Below are 25,213 nucleotides of genomic sequence, written 5' to 3'. Positions count from 1 at the left end.
TTCAAACTGCAGCCTTCTGATGGAAAGCCAAGTGCACCATCCCATGGGATTTAAGGACAGATAATTGAATGGAGAAAAAATTATCTTCATGGAAGGATGCAGAGGGTGATGGTGGAGGGTTGCTTTTCAGACTGGAGTCCTGTGACAAGTGGTGTGCCTCAGGGTTTGGTGCTGGGCCCACTACTGTTTGTCATCTATATCAATGATTTGGATGAGTACGTACATGGCATGTTTAGCAAGTTTGCAGATGACACAAAAGTGGGTGGTATTGTAGATGGTGAAGATGGTTGGCAAAAATTGCAACAGGATTGTGATTGGATTGTGATTTTTTTTTGTCTCCGAGGATCCTCCAGTGCTTCTACGCAGCGGCGGTGGAAAGCATCTTGTCCGGGAACATTACCATCTGGTTTGGGAATTGCTCTGCCAAGGACAAGAAGGCTCTGCAGAGAGTAGTGCGTTCGGCCGAACGCACTATGGGAACTTCACTCACCCCCCTGCAGGAACTATACAACAGGAGGTGCAACTCCAAAGCAAATAAAATCATGGGAGATCCCTTCCACCCCTGCAACGGACTGTTCCAGCTGCTACGGTCAGGCAAACGCCTCCGTTGCCATGCGGTGAGAACGGAGAGGTTGAGAAGGAGTTTCTTCCCAGAGGCAATTCGGACTGTAAACGCGTATCTCACCAGGGACTAACTCTACTGAACGTTTTTTTCCTTCCATTATTTATTATGTAAAAGAATATGTGTGTTATGATTGTGTTTATAATTTGTTTGGTTGTTTTGTTGTTTGTCTTTTGCACAAAAGTCCGCGAGCATTGCCACTTTCATTTCACTGCACATCTCGTATGTGTATGTGACAAATAAACTTGACTTGACTGGACTTGGATGGGCAGGTGGGCTGAGGAATCATCGATGGAATTTAATATGGAGAAATGGGAGGTGTTGCATTTTGGGACCACTAACAAGGGCAGGACCTACACAGTGAAAGGTAGGTTCTCTGGGGAGTGTTGTAGAGCAAAGGGGATCTAGGAGTACAGGTACATAGTTCGTTACTAGTAGATGGTACATGTTGGCCGGTGTGAGCAAGCTGGGCCGAAGGGCCTATTTTAATGCTGTAAGACTATGACTCTAAAACTGATCCACTACAGTAGAATGCAAACACATCTAAAGAAATGGATATAATGTCATAAAAAGGAAGTGCAGACGTACAAACTCCATACAGACAGAACCCGTAGTCAGAATCGAACCCGGGTCGTTGGCGAGAAAAGGCAGCAACTCTTTTGCGGTGTCACGCCAAATCAATCAATCAGGGATAGCATTAGTTACAATCAATACATCATGTAGAGTCATAGAATCATACAGCACAGGAACAGTCCCTTCAGTCCATCATGCTGGCCCATTTTACTTATCTAATACAATCCCATTCACTCGCATTAGGTCCACAGCCTTCTGTGCCTTGGCAATTCAAATACTGGTCCAGCTGTTTTATTAAGTGCTGTGAATCATTTAGAATTGAGAAAACAACGAGAAAAATCATCCTGAATATGGGCATAACATCATCAAATAAAATTTGACATCAAGGTACATCACGACAGCTTGAATGAAGAGATGGGTCTCAAAGGAGCGTTTTTAAGGGAAATTAAGATGCAAAGAGAATTAGAGACAAACGTTCAAAGCTGTGACTTGTGCAAGGGACAACCTGTAGATGGGGCACATAAGGGCACAGAACTGAGAAAGTACCGTCAGTCACTCTTCAGAATAGTTCTTGAGCAAAGTGTAAGGGATATGATGCTTATATCTTGTAAGTAACTGGGTAAGGTATCTTAAACTATGCTAATGTACATTAATGAAGTTATTTAAAGTCAAAGCAGGTGGCACCACAGGGAACTTAAGCTGTCTTTGAGAGTCTATTTTGGGACAGTCATTCCTTAAAGAACTGAGGCATTGCAGTTCTGTCTGAACAGAAGGTTGTTTATGTCTTCTTTCATGCTGCCCACATTGGTGTGACCTTCAACTGGGCTGTTTTCTTCCTTGAATTAATATGCAAGGTGCAAAACTAAACACCAAAGAGCTGTAACCTTCAGAATGCAAATCCCACCGTGTAAGAAAATGGGGTATCTGGATTAATTGTAATCGCACAATGTACTGGGACTGCAGCCAATAACTGTGCAGAGCTCCGAGAAGCTTAGAACAGAGAGGAGATTTAGTAGAGGTGTTCAAAATGCTGAAGGTTTCCGGAGAAGAAATGTTTATTGTTTACGGGAGCCCCAATAAGGGACCAAGGCAACGGCGTGATGGTGGGAGCAGATGAGGAGATTTTAAGCACATTGAATTTAGTTTGAGTTCAGAGATACAGCGTGAAAACAGGCCCTTTGGCCCACCGAGTCCACGCCGAGCAGCGATCCCCGCACACTCAAGGGGCTGTCCCACGAGCATGCGGCAAGCGCGACCTAACGCGGTCGCTTGAGCCGTACGGACTTGCGGGGCCGAACCACTTCGATCGCCGGAGCCGTATGGCTTTGTCCCAACATCGCGCGGGGCTCCGAAAAACTGACCGTGATCAAAAATTCCGCACGGCAACGGCCTGCCGGCCCGCAACCGCCTCGACCCCGTGCGCACCGCCTCAACGGGCGTGTGCAGCGTCTTGATGCCGTATGTCACACGCGAGCTTCCCGCGGACTTCACGTCACTCACTCGACCTCCGCGCGGCCCACGCTTCCGGTTTGGTCGTGCTTGCCGCATGCAGGCGCATGCTGGTGGGACCGGCCCTGTACGGGGATCACTCGCCCTCCGCGCGGCCCCCGCTTCTAGTTTGGTCGCGCTTGCCGCATGCAAGTTGCATGCTCATGGGACAGGCCCTTAACACTAGGGACAAATTCACAATTTTACCGAAGCCAATTAACCTACAAACCTGTACGTCTTTGAATGTGGGAGGAAACCTGAGCACCCAGAGAAAACCCACATGGTCACAGGGAGAAGGTACAAAATCCATTCAGACAGCACCCGTAGTCAGGATCGGACCAGAGGCAGCAACTATACCGCTGCGCCACTGTGCCACATGTTGTTATATTGGAATGCGACGTCTGAAAGCTCAGTAGAGGTAAGCTCAACGGCAACTTTCAAATGCGACTTCAAATGGAAATAAATTCATAGAGCTACAGGGAAAGAGCATGGGTGTGGCACTAATAGTTTAGTTTAGAGACACAGCATGGAAACAGACCTTTCAGCCCACCAAATCCCCACCGACCAGCAATCACTGTTCACTAGTTCTATCCTACATACTAGGGAAAATTTACAGAAGCCAATTAACCTACAAACCTGTGCGTCTTTAGAATGTGGGAGGAATCCGGAGCACCTAGGGAAAACCCACACAGTCCCAGGGAGAACATACAAACTCCGCACAGACAGCACCCGTAGTGTGAACTACAGTCTCTGCCGCTATAAGACATAAACTCTACTGTTGCGCCACCTTTGAGATCTCTTTCAAAGACCTGGCACAGAAATGAGGAGTTGAATGTTCTTCCGTGCTGACCTGATTTGAGGGTCACGTTACTGATAAAAGGTCTTTCATAGAACATAGAAATGTACAGCGCAGGAATAGGCCCTTTGGCCCACAATGTCTGTGCCGAACATTATGCCATTTGACCCTTCTCCAATCCCTGGGTCTAGGAGTAATGTGGTCCTTCAGCAGTTGTATAGGGCCCTGGTGAGACCACATCTGGAGTATTGTGTGCAGTTTTGGTCTCCTAATTTGATGAAGGACATCCTTGCTATTGAGGCAGTGCAGCGTAAGTTCATGAGGTTAATCCCCAGGATGGCGGGACTTTCATATAAGGAAAGATTGGAAAGACTGGGCTTGTATTCACTGGAATTTAGGATGAGAGGGGCTCTTATAGAAATGTTAAAATTATAAAAGGACTGGACAAACTAGATTCAGAAAAAATGGTCCCAATGTTGGGGGCGTCCAGAACCAGGGGCCACAGTCTAAGAATAAAGGGGAGGCCATTTAAAACTGAGATGAGAAAAAACATTTTCACCCAGCGAGTTGTCAATTTGTGGAATTCTCTGCCACAGAAGGCAGTGGAGGCCAATTCACTGGATGAATTTAAAAGAGAGTATGATAGAGTTCTAGTGGCTAGCGGAATCAAGGGATATGGGGACAAGCAGGCACGGGTTACTGATTGTGGATGATCAGACTTGATCACAATGAATGGCGGTGCAGGCTCGAAGGGCCAAATTGCCTCCTCCTGCACCTATTTTCTATGTTTCTATGTCTATCTAAGAGCTTCTTAAACACCACTGATATATCTGCCTCCACGACCATTCCTGGCAGCATGTTCCAGGTACTCACCACTCACTGTGTAAAAAAATATTTTTAACATATTCCACTGCCATTGCATACTGTAGAAATGTAATCTGTTTGCAAACAGCATTGCATCAAGTGTGTGGGAATGTACATCTTGTTTTGAACAAGTCCAGTTTTAATTCAACCCATGCAGCTCATAGGCCATGTTGCCAACTATGCGTCTCCGACTGCTCAGACGGATCTGTCCCCAGAGTACACTTCCTTGCAGCCTCAGTTAGCCCGGTGATAAACAAGTTCCACGCAGCTTTAATGCTTTTCACGTACGGGCCCACACATTTGGTTTCCAGCCAGCTGCTCTATTTATTCAAACCTCTGGGGCCACACTATTAATTGCATCTCAATGCGCAGCGTATAAAAACATCTGTGGCAGTCCATTTCTAGAAGCAGGTCAACAGTTCCGGCATGCATCAGCAATGCAAACCTGCCCAGCTGAGCCTTTGGTTTTGTGTCCCTGCTACGTCGCTTCAACAGGGGCCGTGCAACAGTCATGTGAGGTGGGCAATTAGAAGGCCCGCACCACTGCTAACCTTTAGTTTAGTTTTGTTTATTGTCGCGTGTACTGAGGGACAGTGAAAAGCTTTTCCGCTAACCAGTCATCGGAAAGACAATACATGATTACAATCGAGCCGTCCACAGTGAACAGATACATGATAAAGGGAATAGCAATAGACAATAGGTGCAGGCGTAGGCCATTCGGCCCTTCGAGCCGGCACTGCCATTCAATGTGATCACGGTTGATCATCCACAATCAGTAGCGACGTTACAATACCTACCTTCAGCGGCGTTGCCGTTCTGCCACTGGCCGTGTGCGCGACTTTGGCGCCTTTGAGGGGAGGGGGGACAGGATTAAAATACCGTGTTCTCCTGCCAGTCCGAGATATATTTTCTTGGGCTGCTAGCTGATGCAGAAAAATCGTTCCGACTTCCGTTCTCGGAAGTTTTTTTAAAATAAATCGCCGGACAATATAATCCCTCGAGTAAAATACAAAGCTACATCTAACGCCGTCAATGCCTACAACGGGACGGATCTCACGTAGGGGACAAAACAAAATGTAAGTCGTTTATTTTACATATAAACTTGATTCTTAGGATGGTTTAATCAAAATTTCCTTGGCGATAATGTGATTTTGGTCCCATACGAACCGGCAGTGTTTTTCCTGCCGATATGGAGATCAAATTCACTGCAACCACAATGTTCCAATCGATCGCGTTCCACAAAAACCCACTCGCAAGATGATTAAAATGCCCATTAATTTACGGGAATTAATCATTAAATTCCTTCCATTTGGCCTATAAATTCATGACAATGAGATTTTAAAAACATGTTATATTGTGAATTCTTGTGTGAATGTTATTTGGACACTTGGGCTATTTAAAAATGCATTTTCTTAAAAATTGGATAGATGTTTAGATCTAGTAATTGAATTTTGTAATTTTGTAAGCTACAATTAGGTAACTAACAAATTATATGCTTTAATTTCAGATCATCCAAGTGAGATTGTTTCATATTTGTTTCAGAATGCTTCAATCTATAATAACTGAAAATGTCTTTCAGTTCTCTTAATTTTTAAGAAAATTATGGGCTTTTGACTGTCCTCGATCACAGCTTTTATGTTAAGTCAATGGAGAAGCTATGGGGAACAAGATGTTAATTTCAGAGTATGAAAATGGCCATAACATTTTTAATACTGAAGATATGAAAGTGAATTAGGTGTCAAATGAAACTTCTTTTTATGCTTTATCTGATAGGATAAATTGCAGACTTAATTTTTTAAATCTCAACATTTTGTAACATTGCTACAATCAGTACCCCGTTCCTGTGTTCTCCCCATATCCCTTGACTCCGCTATCTTTAAGAGCTCTGTCTAGCTCTCTCTTGAAAGCATCCAGAGAATTCCACAGACTCACAACTCACTGTGTGAAAAAGTTTTTCCTCATCGCCGTTCTAAATGGCTTACAATATAACAAACAAAAAGAAGTTCAGTATATATATATATATATATATATTGAACTTATTTTTGAAACTTATTTTTGTTTATTATATTGTTTACAGAGTACTAAGTTTACATATATAGATATATATACACACATCTCATATTTCGCTTGGGCAGCTTACAACCCAGCGATATTGATTTCTCTAACTTTAAGTAACCCTTGTATCCCCTTTCTCTCCGTCCCTCCACCACTCTTGCCGTCGTACTAGTTTTACTGTCATCCTGTTGCGTTTCACTGTGTGTATAATTTGTTATCACCTTGCCCACAGCCAACAATGGACCATTGTGGGCTCCATGTTTCCTTGATCATCGTTATTTTTTGCATCTTTCATTAATTTGTTCTATATCTCTCTCTATCACCATCTTTATCTCTTGCTTCCCTTTCCCCCGACTCTCAGCCTGAGGAAGGGTCTCGACCCAAAACATCACCTATTCCTTTTCTCCAGAGATGCTGCCTGTCCCGCTGAGTTACTGCAGCTTTGTGTGTGTGTGTGTGTGTGTATATATATATATATATATATATATATATATATATCTATTCCTCCCGTTGGGTCTGTTCCTCCAATGGCTGGTTGTGGGGGGGGGGGGCCGCATGCGGCATCACACGCACTAACCGCCCCCACATAAAAACACTAACTACCCCGCCCCTCCGCAAACATGCTAACTACCCCCTTGATATTATATTAATATTATTAATTTGCTCCTTTTACTCCATTTGTGGTCCAGTGAATTACTCCAGGAAAAGCCTGCCGGTTCATTGGGACCATATGAGGGGGGGGGGAGGGGGGGGGGGGGGGGGGAGAGCTGTAGTGTTTAATACCCTGAGAGCTGTTCCTGAATGGGGGGGGGGGGGAGACAGTTTTCAGGCTCTGGGGGGAGAAAGAAGGGGGGGGGGACCACAAGCAAATGAGCCACAGATGGATCCAATTAATAGTTATTGGACCAATTAATCTGATCCTCGTCAGCCCTACCCTTATAAATTCAGGAGTTTATGATGACTGACATCACAGTACATGCATGCTTCACCTGAATCACCGAATCAGTATTCATTCATTCAAATGAAGGGGTGGGAGATTGCAACCTTCAGGTGGTCCACCCTGTTTCGACGAATGCAATCAACCCCGACGTGCACAAACAAATAGATCAAATAGAACAAGTTGACCTACAACTTTAGGCTGTGCCCACCATACGCAAGAAGAAGAAGAAGAAGATTCAAATGAATCCATTAATTACTTAACCCAAGTTAATTTAGAGGCAGCCCGGTGGTAGAGTTGCTGCCTTACAGCGCTAGAGACCCGGGTTTGATTCTCACTATGGGTACTGTCTGTACGGAGTTTGTACGTTCTCTCTGAGACTCTGTGGGTTTTCTCCGGGTGCTCCAGTTTTCTCTCACACTGCAAAGACATATTCTTGTATTCTTGTATTCAAATTTTATTGTCGTTGCCTCACTTTGAGACAACGAAATGAATTTCCCGTACAGCAGTATCGTTAAAAAAAATCACAAGAAAAATAATAAAAATAAATAATAAATAAATAATAAAACATATTAAAAAAATAAAATTGAAATTGAATTAAAAATTTAACAAAAGCACAAACACAAAAAGTCCACAACACAACATAACATAAATGGTACCCAGGTGAGGACGGCACCATAGTCCAGCCAGCCTCCCCACCGTGTCCATCCGTGGTCGGGGCCTTCCGAGCACCTGCAGTCGCCGCCCCGGGTGGCCCGATGTTCAGGCCCTCACGCCGGGCTGGTGGAACGCTGACGCCGAGCCCCGACGGTGAGCATCCTCCTCCTCAGCGGCCCGGACCTTCTGATCAGCCGCCTCCCACTGCCGGAGTCCGCAGGCCGAGCTGGGCAGAGTCACAGGACCCCGCGCTGTCCATCAGCGCCGCCCGCGTTGGGAGTTCTGCAAACCGCAGCTCCTTGATGTTGGTGCAGCAGGTCCAGCACTCCGGGCTCCAGACGGCGACCCCCGGTAAGGCATCGCCAGCCCCGCGATGTTCCAGCGCTGTCCTGCCGCTGCTGGAGCTCCGGTCGATCCCGGCAGGAAAGGCCGCGCCAATCCAGGTAGGTAGGCCGCTGCGGGGGGGGGGGGGGGGGGAGGACGCGACTCGAATAATAGTCGCGTCCTCACCAGGAAGCGGCTGAAGGACGGTATCCCCCGCACCGTGCCCTCTTCCCCCACATAAAAACACAAAAAAACACAAAAAAATACACTTTTAACATAACAAAATAAACAAAAAAACCAAAAAGATACCGGGCTGTAGGTGGAGGCTGCTGGCACCAGCGCCACCGGAAGTACAAGACATATAGGTTTGTAGGTGAATTGGCTTCGGTAAGTTGTAAAATTGGCCCTATGGTGTACGTTTGTGGACGGCATGATTGCCGGTCGGCGCGTACTCGTTGGGCCGAACGGCGTGTTTCCACACTGTATCTCTAAAGTAAGAAGTCAAAACCCGTGTTTCTGCCTCCACAGGCACTGGGCGACCCACTGAGTGCTTCAAGTACTTTATAAATGACTCCATCCAAGGACCCAAGCAGTCTTTCCAGGTGAGGCAGAGGTTCACCTGTACCCCCTCCAACCTCATCTACTGCATCCGTTGTTCCAGGAGCCAACTGCTCTACGTCGGTGAGGCCAAGCGTAGGCTTGCAGATCGCTTCGCCCGACACCGCCGCTCAGTTCACATTAACCAACCTGATCTCCCGGTGACTTAGCACTTCAACTCCCCCTCTCATTCCGAATCCGACCTTTCTGTCCTGGGCCTCTTCCATGGCCAGAGTGAGTCCCACTGCAAATTGGAGGAGCAGCACCTGACATTTTACTTGGGTAGTTTACACCCCAGCGGTATGAACATTAACATACAATTTCAGGTAGTCCTTGCTTTCTCCCTCCTTCCCCTCCCCCTCCCACAGCCCACTGTCTCCGCCTGTTCCTTTCTTCTTCCCGCCCCCCCCAACCACAACATAAGTCTGAAGAAGGGTCTCGACCCGAACCGTCACCCATTCCTTCGCCCCATAGATGCTGCCTCACCCACTGAGTTTGTCCAGCATTTTTATCTACCTTCTTATGAATGTTTTTGCCTCCACAATACTCCAGCATTCCCCCAGTGAAACCTCTCCTCTTCAAACCCCCATCTCATCCATCAATTACGTTAAATGTCACCAATGACCCTTCTGCTTAAAGAAACTGGCCTCCCCCTACCCCGCTGTGTTGTTCTTTTCTCTTCTTTTCCAAAGCCTTCCTTTGACGCAAAGCTTCATCAAACAGGGATGCACTCTGCATCATTGGTGAGGATCGTTGTACTCGCTTCCAAGCACTCACTTCCAGAGGCTCATGGAGGCAGAGACAGCATGGGTTGATTCGTGTTTCACTCAGTACAGCTGCTGCCTGACCTCATGAGCATCCTTACCAACCATCTGTCGTGGACCAACCACACTGACGCGGCAGCCAAGAAGGCTTTCTGAAAGCAATCTTGGAGAGCCTGCATAACACAATATCTCAGTTCAGCATCAAATTTGCCACCGACGTCCCTACTTCCTTAGGGGACCGAGGAAATTTGGCGTGTCTCCAATGTCTCTTGCAAACTTCTACACATACTTCTACAGAGAAATGGGGTCAGGAAAAACCCTGGCGAGTGATAGGTGGGTTGATAGGCAGATGGTTGGACAAAGGCCAGAGATGAAAAGGAAAAAAATGATAAGGATCGAAGAGATGCAAAACTATTATGAAATTATTACTATTATAGAACTAGTGAACAGGTGATCAATGGTCAGCATGGACTCGGTGTGTGGAAGGGCCTGTTTCCATGCTCTGTCTTTCAATCTAAAAACAAGGTCAACACATTGCAATGGCCGTTAATTAGACAGCTGTTGATTGAAGAAGTCCTCTATTGGTTGTGAACTTTTCCTGTGATTTACCTATGGTAGATGATCTTTATTGTTGAGCACAATTAATTTGCAAGTTTTGAAAGACTGACGTGAGTTTAGCTTTCTGAAACCAATCTTGGAGAGCCCGCATAACCTAGTATCTCAGTTTACCATCAATTTTGTCCTTGCAAGTGCATGAATGATTGCTGCCTGCTGAAAACAAACTTTGCATGGTTGAGCTGTGTGATAAGTTTCCTCACCGAATAATTTTACAAGTAATTTGCAAAGAATTTGTAGCAGAAATATGGAAGAAGATATTGCAATGGGTCACGGGACAGGTGATGGTCCTTCTGTCCTTGGAGTTAAGACACGATGTTGGACATCGACAACATCTGCAGGTCAAACCGACCACTGCAACACTGACCCAGTATCGCCGCCTTGAAATAAGACCTTTAATGCTGAGATAAGACTCTATTTTAAGAACTTAAAACTTGAAGGGCACACGATAGCATTGGAAACGTGGTGACTCTTTGTGCACTGCCTCTGTGAGTTCTACTACTCTTACCCAACAATCATTGCACTTTTAGTTTAGTTTAATTTAGAGACAGCGCGGAAACAGGCCCTTTGGCCCACCGAGTCCGCGCCAACCAGCGGTCCCTGCACCAAGACTATCCTACACACTAGGGACAATTTACAATTATGCCAAGCCAATTAACCTACAAACCTGTACGTCTTTAGAGTGCGGGAGGAAACCGAAGCACCCAGAGAAAACCCACGTGGGTCATGGGGAGAACGTACAACTCCTACAGACAAGCACCTGTACTCAGGATCGAACCCGGGCCTCTGGCGCTGTAAAGGGCCTGTCCCACTTGGCGATTTTTTCGGCGACCGCTGGCGTCATATCAGTGTCGCCAAAAGATTTTGAACATTTCAAAATCCAGCAGCGACAAAAAAAATGTTGCAACACTTGAAATAACATTGTGCGTCATACGTCATCACGCCGCGTCACTGCCGCATCACATCGTGTCACGCCGCAAACGTTTCGGTGACCTGATATGTCAGTCAATGATGCCGGCAGTCACCGAAAAAATCACCAAGTGGGACAGGCCCTTTAGGCAGTAACTCTGTGCCACAGTGCCGCCACACCCATGGCAGAACAGCGCCAGCTGCTGACAGCTGAGGGCGAGACGGGTCGGCGAGGAAGGTCGGGCAAGAATGCCGGAGCCACGGATACGTCGATGAGTCTCGGACCCCATGCTGGGCTAAACCGTGCACTGGTGTTGGGCTCTGTACCACACAAACACACATAGTCTGGTACAGTCCAGGGAGCTGGTGTCTGGAGCAACACAGAGGTGCTTCTTCTGTACCTGTTGTGCTTATGTATCATGATTTTACTGAATAGTTTGAAAAACAAAGAATCCACTGTATCTAAGTACACGTGACAATAAAGTACCATTGAGTAGCAATGTTACAACATTTTGAGATTTAAAAAATCAAGTCTGCAATTTATCCCATCAGATAAAGCATAAAAAGAAGTTTAATTTGACACCTAATTCACTTTCATATCTTCAGTACTAAAAAAGTTATGACCATTTTCATACATGGAAATCAGCATCTTGTTCCCTATTGCTTTTCCATTGACTTAACACAAAAGCTGTGATCGAGGACAGTTAAAAGCCCATAACTTACTTAAAAATCAAGAGAACTGAATGAAAATTTCAGTTATTATAGATTTAAGCATTCTGAAACAAATATAATACATCTTACTTGGATGTTTAAATTAAAGCATATAATTAGTTAATTACCTAATTGTAGTTAATTACAAAATTGGCCGTTGTGACGGAAATAGTAATAAACACCACACTGCCTTGAAAATTCAAAAATGTGATATTGTCAAGATCAGTACTTTAATATTATTGTATTATATGCTGTAAGTCTGTAACTGATACGTAAATAAATTACAATTTCTAGCAGTAGACCAGGTCTTTATGGAGAAGATCAGTTGCTAGCTGGTACATTGGCAAATCATAATCAGTAGCATCATCATACTCCTCAGATTGTAACCAATAAACAACTCTGTACACCTTGTTTTTCCTCAACTTCACAATTTTGGCATTGTAAACTACAAGTTTTTGCTCTTCAAACCACGCATGACATGCCTTTCAGCCCACTACTTTCCCATTAAGAATGTCCTGTAGATTCTATTTCTTAAGAAAAGGATATATTTTTTAAATAGCCTAAGTATCCAAATAACAAACCAATTCCATTCACACAAGAATTTACAATATAACATGATTTTTAAATCTCACTGTCATGAAATTATATGCCAGATGGAAGGAATTTAATGTTTAATTCCCATAAATTAATCTAGAAACATCCACTCAATATAATTTAAATTATTATTTTTTTGCACAAAACATGGGACTAAAATTTAGTATAAATATATTGACTACAGATAGACAATAACACAAAATATAGACGATTTAGATGCTCTTATGACATGATTGTCCAAAAAAAAGAGCATTTAAATTATCTTTCAAGTAGGTTTTTCTGGAACGTGATCGTTTGGAACGTTGCATTTGTGGTGAATTTGAATTCCATATCAGCAGGAAAAACACTGCCGGTTCATATGGGGCCCAAATCACATTTTCGCAACGTAAAATTAGATTAAAGCCATCCCGAAGCAAGATTATATGTAAAATAGACGACTTACCCTTTGTTTTGTCCCGTTCATGCGATCCGTCACGTTGTAGGCGTTAGAAGTCGCTTTTTGTTTTAATCTAATTATTAAATTGTCTCGCGATTAAAAAAAAATAATCGGGAACGGAAGTCAGATCGATTATTCTTCAGCAGCTAGCAGCCCGAGGAAATCCGCCTCGGACAGGCGGTAGAAAACTGGATTTTAATCCCGCCCCCGACCCCCCTCAAAGGCGCCAAAGTCGCGCACACGGCCAGTGGCAGAACTGCAGCGCCGCTGAAGGTAAGCTTTGTAACATTGCTACATTTGGTGTCAGAGTAGGATGTAGAACAGAAATGCACACCACAGGAACAGGCCGTCCGGCCCACAATATATGTACTGAACGTGATGCCAAGTTAAATTAACCTCCTCTGGCTGCACACTATCCACATCCCTCCTTCTCCCACATATCTGCCTGCCTATCCAAATGCCCCTTAAACACCACTATCATATCTGCCTCCACCACCTCCCCTGGCAGCAAGTGTAATTTTGTCTCCCTTGCTCTCCACCCTTTCACAGACATCTTCTTGTCTTTCCCCCCTCTCCCTTCTTTGCAACTTTAAAAGTGTCACATTTCCAACTCTTATTGCACAGAAGGTATTGACATTTGAAGTAAAAATGCTGTTCCCCCTCTGCAAATGCTGCCTGACCTGTGAGTATTCCCAGAATTGTGCAATGCTCAGAACTATATTCTGTATCTTTGCATCTTCCTCTTTGCTCTATCTCTTGTACTTGGGTTTGATTGTGTTTATGTGTAGTATTACCCGACTTGTTTTTCACAGTACCTCAGTACATCTAACAATAATAAACCTAAACCTAATTCTGCCCACATGGCCAATGCTGATGTCAATATTCCACAAGCCTCCTTTAATCATGCTTCAGCTCACCATGTGATAGTCATACAGCATTGAAATGGGCCCTTCGACCCAACTTATACATACTGAACAAGATGCCCATCAAAGCTAGTCCCATTTGCCCATATTTGCCGATATACAGGTGCACAACCTTTTATCCGGTGTTCCGGAAACCGAAAAACTCCGAAAACCGGCCATTTTTTCCAGGATGTCGTCTGCACACCAAAGCTCGTGTTTGGCGCCAAACTTGACCCGAAACGACCCACGGTCAACCCAGGTCTGTACTACTGTAGCGGCTGCCTCCTCCCCGGAGACCGGGGAGACACTTAAACATCTGTAAATCATTGCTTAAATGTTAGTCAGTTAGTTTGGAGGACTTTTATGTGAAGGGGGGGGGGGGGGGGGTTGAAGGGGTAAACTTTAATTCTTAGTCCCCTACCTGGTCGGAGAGGCGGGGAGCGGTCAATGCCTTACCGGGTCGCCGTGCAGTAAGCTCCGCAGCGCTGTGGCCGCCAACTCCCAGCTGGGGCTGCGGGCGGCGCCGGTTGTAGCTCCGACCCCGGCAACTCTACCCCTGGCTGCGAGGCGCTCCAAATCCAGCGCCGCCCGCGACCGGACGCCCGCACCCCCAGCTCCGCAAATGTTGGGAGTCGGCGGCATCGCAGCGCTGGGATACCAGCGGGAAGCGGGCAATGCCTTACCGTGTCGCTGTGCGGTAAGCTCCAGGGCGCTGAGGCCGCCTTCTCCCAACGTTCGCGGAGCTGGGGCTGCGGGCGGCGCTGGATTTGGAGCGCCTCGCAGCCAGGGGTCGAGTTGCCGGGGTCGGAGCTACAACCGGCGCCGCCCGCGGCCGGACGGAGCCCCCAGCTCCGTGATGTTGGGAGTCGCCGACCAGGTAGGGGACTAAGAATTAAAGTTTACCCCTTCACCCACCCACCCCACCACCACCACATAAAATCCCTCCAAACTAACTGACTAACATTTATGCAATGATTTACAATGATTCCCCGGTCTCCGGGGAGGAGGCAGTCGCTCCAGACTTTTCAAGCCGCCCGCGCTACCTACCTAATCTATGCTAAAAATCTTCCATTCGGAAATCCGAAAATGTCCGAAATCCGACAAGTGTCTGGTCCCAAGGCTTTCGGATAAAAGGTTGTGCACCTGTATCTCCAATTATTTCCTATCCATATCCCTGTCCAAGTTGTTTTTAAATGCTGTTATAGTACCTGCCTCAACTACCTCCTCCGGCAACTCGTTCCAAACACCCACCAATGGTGAAAAAGTTGTACTTCTGGTTCCTATTAAATCTTGCTCCGATCACCTTAACCTTATTACCTCGAGTTCTTGACTCCTCTACATTGGGTTAGAGATTCTGTGCGTTTACCCTATCTAATCCCCTCATAATTTTATACACATCTATAAGATCACCCCTCAGCCTCATGTGCTCCAAGGTATAAAGTCTTAGCTTGCCAAATCTCTCCGTATATCTAAACCTCTTTAGTATTGGCAACATCCTCGTAAATCTTCTCTGCATTCCTCTCCAGCTTAAAGACATCCTTCCTATAGCAAGGTGACCAAAACGGAACACAATACTACAAGTGTGGCCTCACCAACATATTGTACAACTGTAACATTATGTCCCAACTTCTATACTCGACACCCCAGCTGATGAAAACCAATGTTCCGAAAGCCTTCCTTACTCCAATCATCACCATCTGACAACCTGATGTCAGCAAAAAACCAACCTCCCTTCTATTGACTCCATCCACACTTCACGCTGCCTCGGCAAGGATAATTATTATTATTTATTCTCACCTCGGTCACTGTCACTCCCTTTTCTACCTTCTCCCATCAAGCAAGAGGCACCGATGTGTGAAACTGCACACCTCCAGATTCAGAAACAGTTTCTTTCCACTGTTATCAGGCAACTCAACCATCCTATCACCAACTAGAGAGAGGTCCTGAGCCAGCGAGCAGTCCTGAGCTATTTTCTACCTCATTGGAGATCCTCGGGCTACCTTTATTCAGACTTTACTTGACTTTATCTTGCTGGAAATATTATTCACTTTATCCTGTATCTGTGCACTGTGGATGCCTTGATCGTAATCATTCTGCTGACTTGATAGCACGCAACAAAAAATAGTTTTTCACTCGACCTCGGTCCATGTGACAATAATAAAGTAAATTAATAAAATAAACTAAAGCTGGATGATATCAGGGCACTTACCTTCACAGTTATTATTCTTGTGTGATGACCAATGCCGGATGGGACTTCGATTTTGTCTGTGTTGTCAAAGAAGCTGTCATAGTTCTCCAGAAGTGAGGCCATCAGTTTGTTGGAGATATTTTGCTCTTGTATCCCTTCAAAACCAGGGGAAACACTGCCAGGTTGGAAAAGAAAGTGTTACAATGCAGAGAACAACTTTGGTTAGCTAAACATTTCTGTTCCAATCTTGCTTAGGACACTCTCTGGCAACGATAATCACTCTGCACGTTCTGAATTGTTGATCGACCTGATACTGTTTATCGCAAAGTTTGAAGAGATGCACAAATATTTAGTGATCAGATAAGCTGGATTTTTTTTTTTGAAGAATGACAACTCCCTGTATCTAGGGTATTCCCCTCACTGAAGTCAGTCAGGAACCTAGTGGCCAGCTCTCCACCGTTCCACAGCACAATAACACTTCAGTCTAAACCATGTGATGTGATCACACGGTCCTGCCATCTCCATGACAACTGTTGCCAGCAAGAATAGACCAAAAAAAAGTAGAATAATCTGTCCCCACAGACTCAGTGGTGAGATATTTCTGCTTGTACACATGATGGATCTGGTACGACTTGTTTCGATATAAAGGGACAATTTCATAAGGATAAAACGATTATCAGTTCTGCGTCATCTTCCACAAGGCAAAATACTCCAAAGCACGTCGTGGGAGCAACTAGACATAATTAAGATCAGGAGAGGCACAAGGAATTGCAGATGCTGGAATCTTGAATAAAATACAAAGTGCTGGAGTAACACAGCAGGGCAGGCAGTGTATGCGCAAGGAATGCATAGGCGATGTTTCGGGTTGGGGCCCAAATTAGGATCAATCCCAAGAGGGAAGCCTTAATCAAGTGAATGACAGCTTGGTAAACAAAGGGTTATAATGGAGGGGTGAGGTGGAGGGTCAGCACTTTTTTGACAGTTTAGCTCACTTTATTTTTGTCATGGGTACCGAAGTACAGTCAGTAGCTTCTTTGTGTTGCATACTATCTAGTCAAAGAAAAGACTATACATGATTACAATCAAGCCATCCACAGTGTACAGATAAAGGATAAAGGGTGCAACATTTAGTGCAAGATGATGTCTGATAAAGTCCGATTAAAGATACTTTATTTTCCCAGCACTTGCAACTTTATGATTTTCATTAGACTGATGAATGTACCAGATTGAACGTAGAACACAGCACAGGACAGCACAGCCTTACAGTAACCAATATCCATGTCAAACATGGATGCCCAGTTAAACTAATCTCCTCTGCCTGCACGTGATCCATGTACCCCCATTCCCTGCATATCTATGTGCCTATCTAAAGGTCTCTTAAATGCCACTATCATATTTGCTTCCACCATACCCCCTGGTATCACATTCCAAGCACAAGCTACACTCTGTGTAAAAAAACCTGTCCCGCACGACTCCTTTAAACTTTCCCTCTATGACATTAAAGCTGAGCCCTGTATTCTTTGACATTTCCACCTGGGTAGAAGATTCTGACCATCTACCCTATCTATGCCTCTCATAATTTTATATATTTATTTCAGGTCACCTCTTAATCTATGATACGCTAGAGAAAACAATCCAAGTTTGTGCAACGTCTCCTTATCGTTAAAACCCTCTAACTCAATACACCATTCCAGTAAAAAAAAAGACAGCCATTTCCTTCGCTCCATAGATGCTGCCTCACCCGCTGAGTTTCTCCAGCATTTTTGTCTACCTTCGATTTTCCAGCATCTGCAGTTCCTTCTTAAACAAAAGACACAAAGTGTTGGAGTAACTCAGCGGGTCAGGCAGCATCTCTGGAGAACATGGATAGGTGACGTTTTGGGTCAGGGTCTTTCTTAAGACCTTTTCCGATAAACCTCTTCTGCACCCTGTCCAAAACCTCCTGTAATGGGGCGACCTGAACTGCACACGTTGGGTCTGTAGCAATCGCATCCGAAACGTTCGGTGGAACATAAGACCATAGGAGCAGGGTTGGGGCATTCTGCTCCTGGAACTTGCTCCACCATTCAACAAGATTGTGACCGGCCTGTTTCAATACCATTTTTCTACCTATCCCTTGGTTGCTCTGATATCCAGAGATCTACAAACCTCATTTTTTAATACAATTAATTACCGAGTCTCCTCAGTCCTCCAGGTGAGAGAAATCCACAAACTACAGTCCTTACTTCTAGACTCCGCACCTGCAGAAACCATCTTCCATCTACTCTGTTGAACCCTTTACCAATTCTGTAGTTTTCAAAGAAGTTGCCTCATTCTTCTGTAAAATGTAGAATATTTGCCTGCCATACATAACCTCCCCTCATAATGTCTAGAAATCACTGGATTTATTCTAGACTATCAGTCTAGAAATCACTGGAGTGAATCATTGTCCCACAACCATTAGGTTTATTATTGTCAAGTTTTCTGAGGTGCTCCCTCAATAACGAGTATAACTTTTTTTTATATATAAAGGGCCCACCATGCAGCAACACAACTATAATAGAAGTAAACACAAAGTGCTGGAGTCACTCAGCGGATCAGGCAGCATCTCTGGAGGAAAGGAATAGGTGAGATTTTGGGTTGGAACCCTTTTTCAGACTGAAAGAGGGGTGGGGGGTGGGGGGGGCGGGTAACTGGAGGTAAGAAAAGGCTAGAACACAACAGGGCCTGCTGACCCTAAATGTCACCTATTCTTTTTCTCCAGAGATGCTGCCTGGCCCACTGAGTTACTCCAGCACTTTGTGTCTATATTCGGTATAAACCAGCATCTGCGGTTCCTTCCTACAGAGCAATAATGGACTCACCGAGGCCTTGTATATCTGAAGGTTGTTGCAGTCATTATCAGTTAAATTACCAATTAGAGCAATGTTTACCACAATATTGCACACTCATTAATAACTACTTACTATGCCAATAAAATAATTAATCTTTTTTGATAGTAAATTGCGTGCTGTTTTAATAATAATAATAATATATTTTATTGTCATTGCACATAAGTGCAACGAGATTTGGTATGCAGCTTCCATCCGATGTCATAACTTAAATAACTAATAAAATTTCGATTTAAATACCCCGATAACATGGTTTGTAAGTAGAACATTACAACAGTAAAACAGTTCAACAGACTAAAGTGCAGATGTGTCTGTGCGACGAGACCATCCGGAAGAGACAGTCCATGGGGGTGGGGGGCACTCAGCAGGGCCGGTTCAGAGCCGCTATAGCGCTGGGAATGAAGCTGTTGTTGAGTCTGGAGGTGCGGACGTAGAAGGCCTTGTAACATCTTGATAGTTATTCGATCAGCCTTTATATGAGACAGTGCCATCTGTCTTCATGTGAAGTGTCGGGGGGGAGTGGGAGTAATCATGGCAGCATGTGCAGTCTTATTTTAAAGCTATATCTGCATCTTTATTTTATGTGGACATTCACTAATCTTTCTCAGCGAGTGATCGGTAGGTCTGCATGACAATTCACGTTCATAGATGTTCCCTTGGTTTAATAGATCGCAAGAAATAGCAGAGAGTTGCGGACACAGCGTGGTCCTTCATGCAAACCTGCCTCCCTTCCATCGACACCAACCCACACTTCACACTGCCTTGGGAAAGCAGTCAATGTAAACAATGAATGACCACGGTCATTCCCTCCTCTCCCCTGTCCCATCAGGCTGAAGATACTGCACAAAAACTTGATAACACGAGCCACCAGATTCAAGAACAGCGCATACCCCGTTGCTCTCAGAGTTTTGAACAGACTATGGTGCTTGGTAGGTACATAAAAAAGCCGGAGAAACTCAGCGGGTGCAGCAGCATCTATGGAGCGAAGGAAATAGGCAACGTTTCGGGCCAAAACCCTTCATCAGACTGATGGGGGGTGGGGGGGTGGTGAGAAAAGGAAAAGGTAGGAGGAGCCCGAAGGCTGGGGGATGGGATGTAGGAGGAGCCCGAAGGCCGGGGGATGGGAGTTCCTTCTGGGGGATTGCAGTTCCTTCTGGGGGATGGGGGATTGCAGTTCCTTCTTAAATTGTCCAGCATCTGCAGTTCCTTCTTAAAGATTATGGTGCTTTATTTGTCACATGTGTAACTATACAATTAAATTATTTTTGCATGTTTCCATGTTTCGGCACCATTGTCAAAGTCCCAAGGTCCACTCGGTCAACTGGAGCGGCTCCCGATCCAGGTATGGCCCAGGTTCCTGCAAGGAGTTCATCACTACAGTTTCCATCAGTAGTTCATAGGTTCCTCAACTTCATGTCCTCCACTATCTTTGGTGTTCGTTCCCAATCTACCAGTCACAGCCTGGGCAGTCTGCACCTGACACGCTCCGAACTGACCTCAAGGATAAGGATAGCTGTGACATTGACCAGCAGCATTGGTACACCCTTGGAAGTTTCAACGGACCACAGCCTATTGATGAAAAAGGTTCTTTCTTTCTTTCCACTACCCTTCTCGATGGATGGGAGCCTCCTCATTCTACCAACCAACAGTCTGCTTCTAGCCTTAAGACTGTGTTGCCTCTTTCTTCTTATTCCTCATCACAGGAAATTATTTATTTATTAGCCAATCCCATTGAATCCCCTTTCATTAACTAGTGGGAATCAGCTGACTGAGATACCACCAGCACAATCAAGGACAACACTCCCTCTTCCATCAGGCAAGAGGTACAGAAGTGTGAGGAGCACACCTCCAGATTCAGGGACAGTTTCTTCCCCGCTGTTATGAGGCAACTGAACTGTCCTCTCTCCAGCTAGACTGCGGCCCTGACCTATTATCTAACTCATTTGAGCCCCTCAGACTATCTTTAATTGGTTATTACTGGACTTTATCTCGCACTAAACATTATTATCTTCACCCTGTAGCTGTACACGGCTCGATTGTAATCATGTATAGCCTTTCCGCTGACTGGATAGCACGCAACAAAATACCTTTAAACTGTCCCTTGGTACACACGATAAAACTAAACTAAACTAGACTGAATTATGGCAGCAGCTGGCAGCACAGTGGTGCAGTGGTAGAGTTGCTGTCTTACAGCGCCAGAGACACAGGTTTGATCCTGACTGTGGGTGCTGTCTGTGCAGAGCTTGTACATTCTCACTGTGACTGCATGGGTTTTTTCCAGGAGATATGATTTCCTCCCACATTCCAAAGACATGCAGGTCTGTACGTTAATTGGCTTCTGTAAATCACCCCTAGTGTGTAGGATGCTAAAGTGGGATAATATAGAACTGGTGATCGTAGGTCGGAGTTCTAAACTAAACTCAACTAAATATTAATTACAGTCCTTTATCTCCAGATAGGTTCCATTGCTTTTCAACAAAGCAGCTAGGTATTGCTAGGTGATGACAGGATACATAATTATAGGGTATCATGATTCCTGTAAAGATGTATTTCTACTGCTGACAGTAATAACACGAGAGTCACAAGTTCATAAGTGATAGGAGCGGAACTAGGCCATTCCGCCCATCAAGTCTGGATAGACTCGGATTTGAGTATAGGTGCAAAGAGGTCCTTCTGCAGTTGTACAGGGCTCTGGTGAGACCACATCTGAAGTATTGTGTGCAGTTTTGGTCCCCTAATTTGAGGAAGGACATCCTTGCTATTGAGGGAGTGCAGCATAGGTTCACATGGTTAATCCCCGGGATGGCGGGACTGTCATAAGACGAAAGATTGTAAGGACTGGGCTTTGGAATTTAGAAGTATGAGAGTGGGTCTTATAGAAACAAACATTACAAAAGGACTAGACAAACTGAATACAGGAAATATGTTCCCATGTTGGAGGAATCGAAAACCAGGGACCACAGTCTAAGAATAAAGGGGAGGCCATTTAAAACTGAGTTGAGAAAAGTTGTTTTCATCCAGAGAGTTATGAATTTGTGGAATTCTCTGCCACAGAAGGCAGTGGAGGCCAATTCACTGGATGAACTTAAAAGAGAGTTAGATAGAGCTCTCGGGCTAGGGATATGGGGAGAAGGCAGGCACGGGTTACTGATTGTGGTTGATCAGCCACGATCACAATGAATGGCGGTGCTGGCTCGAAGGGCCGAATGGTCTCCTCCTGCACCTATTTTCTATGTTTCCAGCAGGGGTTGCTGAATTTCCTTCATTTCTATGTATTTGCAGTTGGTGATCATGGCTCAACAAATCTGTAAACTGTGATTTGAGCAAGGAGGAGGTGTTAACTGAGTGTGGTACATGAAGACTTGCTGTGGACACATGTGGTCACATTAAGAAAATGCAGATGCCCGAATCATGATCAGAAAACAAAGCGCTGGAGGAACTCAACAGGTCTGGCAGCATCTGGGGAAGGAATGGACAGGCGACGTTTTGTGGCGAGACCCTTCTTTAGATGTTATAGATGTAGGCACTGTGGCATTGGACATGCTAACTGGAGGATCTGCTCACTAGCAAACGGTATAGTTGTTTCAATACGGCGCCAGAGACCTGGGTTTGACCCTGACTCTGGGTGCTGTAGTGGGGTTACCAGCAGAGGACGGAGGAGGAGGAGTGAAACGAGCTTGGTGCATGAGGGACTGTGAACAGAAGTGGCCAGTTCAGTGGCACTTCCATCCAATCTCCTGAACATCCTTCTTTATCACATGGGCAACTATCAGCAGTTTATGGTCGTATTAGGTCAATCGCAGACAGCATGGACATGACGGGTCAAATGGCCTCCTTCTCTGCTGTTGGCTCCTGTGATGCATGGCACAGCGGTAGAGTTGCTGCCTCACAGCACCAGAGACCCGGGTTTGATCCCGACCATGGGTGCTGTTTTTAATCGGCGTGCTCCGGTTTCCTCCCACATTCCAAAGATGTGCAGGCTTGTTGTTAATGGCTTGTGTAAATTGTCCCTAGTGTGTTGGATAGAAGTACTGTGTGGGTGATCACTGGGCAGCGTGGACTCGGTGGGCCAAAGGGCCTGTTTCCACAAAGGGCTGTATCTCTAAACTAAAAATCACAGAAAAATCTCACAGAAAATTGTCTCTACAAGAGGTGATTACTATTGCAAACACAATTTTCCATTCATCTGAAATGGTAACAGAAGGTTGTGTTTCACTTGTAAACTGCATTGTTTATCCAACACTGATGAATTTTATTCTTACAATATCTTGATATCTGGGTGGCACGCAAGGGCACCCATATTGCCCATGTATGCGTTTCCCTGTTGAGAAGATGGGCATTGTCTGTGAATTGCTACTTCTCGGCAACCTTGTTCTGCATAGGGGCCAGGACGCATGTCTGTGAGCGGATTGCGGGCCACATCTACCATGTGTACACATGGATCCCGCCCCTTCGAGAACGCCACCTATACTCACTCGTCCCCGGCCTATTGACAACCCCGATCCCGACCAAAGATCATAGAGCGGATCTTTAATCCCGACAGTGAAGCCCAGACACAGTAGATGCGCGGCCGTGCCGGCGGCTTTGCGCAGGATGCGGTACAGCCAGAGCTCGGCGCTGCTGCCATTGCGGCTGCCAGCGCAGGCCTTGCGTCCTTGTGTCACTACGCCTGGTCGCCGCGGCGTCAGGCCGGGAGGTACCGGAGATGATGGAAGTCTGCGAGCCTGATAGTTACAGGAAAAAAATACACCTGCAGGACGGATGATCTCGCGTTACGGGCTACATTCGGCTCGGGGGCCGCATTCGGCCCATGGCCCGTAGGTGGAGGTCCCACAGAGATCGGATGAGTGCGCGGATCAGTAGTGGCCTTCAGCAACATGGAGCTGCGTAGTAACTGTGGAGGACACAGCCCTACATCACTAGGGTGGCACAGTGGCAGAGTTGCTGCCTTAGAGCCAGAGATCCGGGTTCCATCCTGACTCCAGGTGCTGTCTGTATGCAGTTTGTACATTCTCTCTGTGACCGCGTGGGTTTTCTCCAGGTGCTCGGGTTTCCTCCCACACTCCAAAGACGTGCAGGTTTGTAGGCTAATTGGCTTTTTTAAATCGTCCCTAGTGTGTAGGATATATCATTGGTCGTCATGAACTCGGTGAGCCGAATTGCCTGTGCCACCAGGACTACTTAATGTATTTTTAAGAGCTTGAAACTTGACATGTACAAGATGGTGTTAGAAACATGGCAACTCTTTGCATACTACCTCAAAATAAATCTATTATCCTTATACTACAATCATTGCACTATTGCACTTGTGTATAATTGTGCTTGTGTATCGTGTGATTTTACTCTACACTTTATTCTTTATCTATACAAAACAAAGAATTTCACTGTATCTTGGTTCATGTGACAATAAAGTACCACTGAACCACTGAACTCTACTGCTTGCGTTGAAATGTTGGTGTAGACTTGAGTGCTCACATCACAGTTTACAGACAATGGGTGGGACACTCTCTGAGCCACTATTTCCTACCCAGCCTCCCATCCACTGACTCCATCTGCACTTCACGTTGCCTCGGCAAGGCCACCAGCATAATCAAGAATGAGTCTCACCCCGGTCACTCCCTCTTCTTCCCTCAGGCAAGAGGTACAGAAGTGTGAAAACGCACACCTTCAGATACAGGGACTTTCTTTCCAGCTGTTATCAGGCAACTGAACCGTCCTCCAGTCAGCTGGAGTGCGATCCTGACCTCCCAACTACCTCATTGGATGCATTTGTGCTCTCTTTAATCAGACTTTATCTTAAGCAAAATGTTGTACACATTCCGTTCAAGGACCCAAGCAATCCAGTTTCGCCACCTCCAACGTGACCCCACCACTCGCCATATCTTCCCATCTCCCCCCATATCTGCCTTCCGCAAAGACCGCTCCCTCCATAACTCCCTTGTCAATTCTTCCCTTCCCTCTCGTACCACCCCCTCCCCGGGCACTTTCCCTTGCAACCGCAAGAGATGCAACACTTGTCCCTTTACCTCCCCCCTCAACTCCGTTCAAGGACCCAAGCAATCTCTTCAACACATGTTGTACACATTATCCTTTTTATATACACTGTGGACGGCTTGTTTGTAATCATGTCTTTTTTTTTAATAGATAGCACGCAACAAAAAGCTGTACCTCGGTCCACACGACAATAATAAACTGAAATGTCAAAACAGTGCTGACCCACCAACTCACCCCTCCATTGTAACCCATCTTCACAGCTGTTATCTGGCAACTGAACTATCCTCTCACCAATTAGTGTGCGGTCCTGACCTCCC

The 25,213-nt window shown here is 45.5% G+C and overlaps 1 protein-coding gene across 2 annotated transcripts in view; it reads right to left on the bottom strand.

Moving 5' to 3' along the window:
- Positions 1 to 25,213, bottom strand: part of fam13a (family with sequence similarity 13 member A) — a 229,745-nt gene that overhangs the window by 140,148 nt on the left and 64,384 nt on the right. For both annotated transcript variants that reach the window (XM_055641629.1, XM_055641636.1), the window contains exon 5: positions 16,054 to 16,207. In XM_055641629.1, the coding sequence (XP_055497604.1) occupies positions 16,054 to 16,207 (154 nt within the window). The remainder of the gene's footprint in view (positions 1 to 16,053; positions 16,208 to 25,213) is intronic.

Source organism: Leucoraja erinacea, chromosome 1, assembly GCF_028641065.1.
Source record: "Leucoraja erinacea ecotype New England chromosome 1, Leri_hhj_1, whole genome shotgun sequence".
NCBI lineage: Eukaryota > Metazoa > Chordata > Chondrichthyes > Rajiformes > Rajidae > Leucoraja > Leucoraja erinaceus.
The sequence above is the reverse complement of the archived record's forward strand: the minus strand, read 5'-3'. Positions and strand labels throughout refer to the sequence as shown.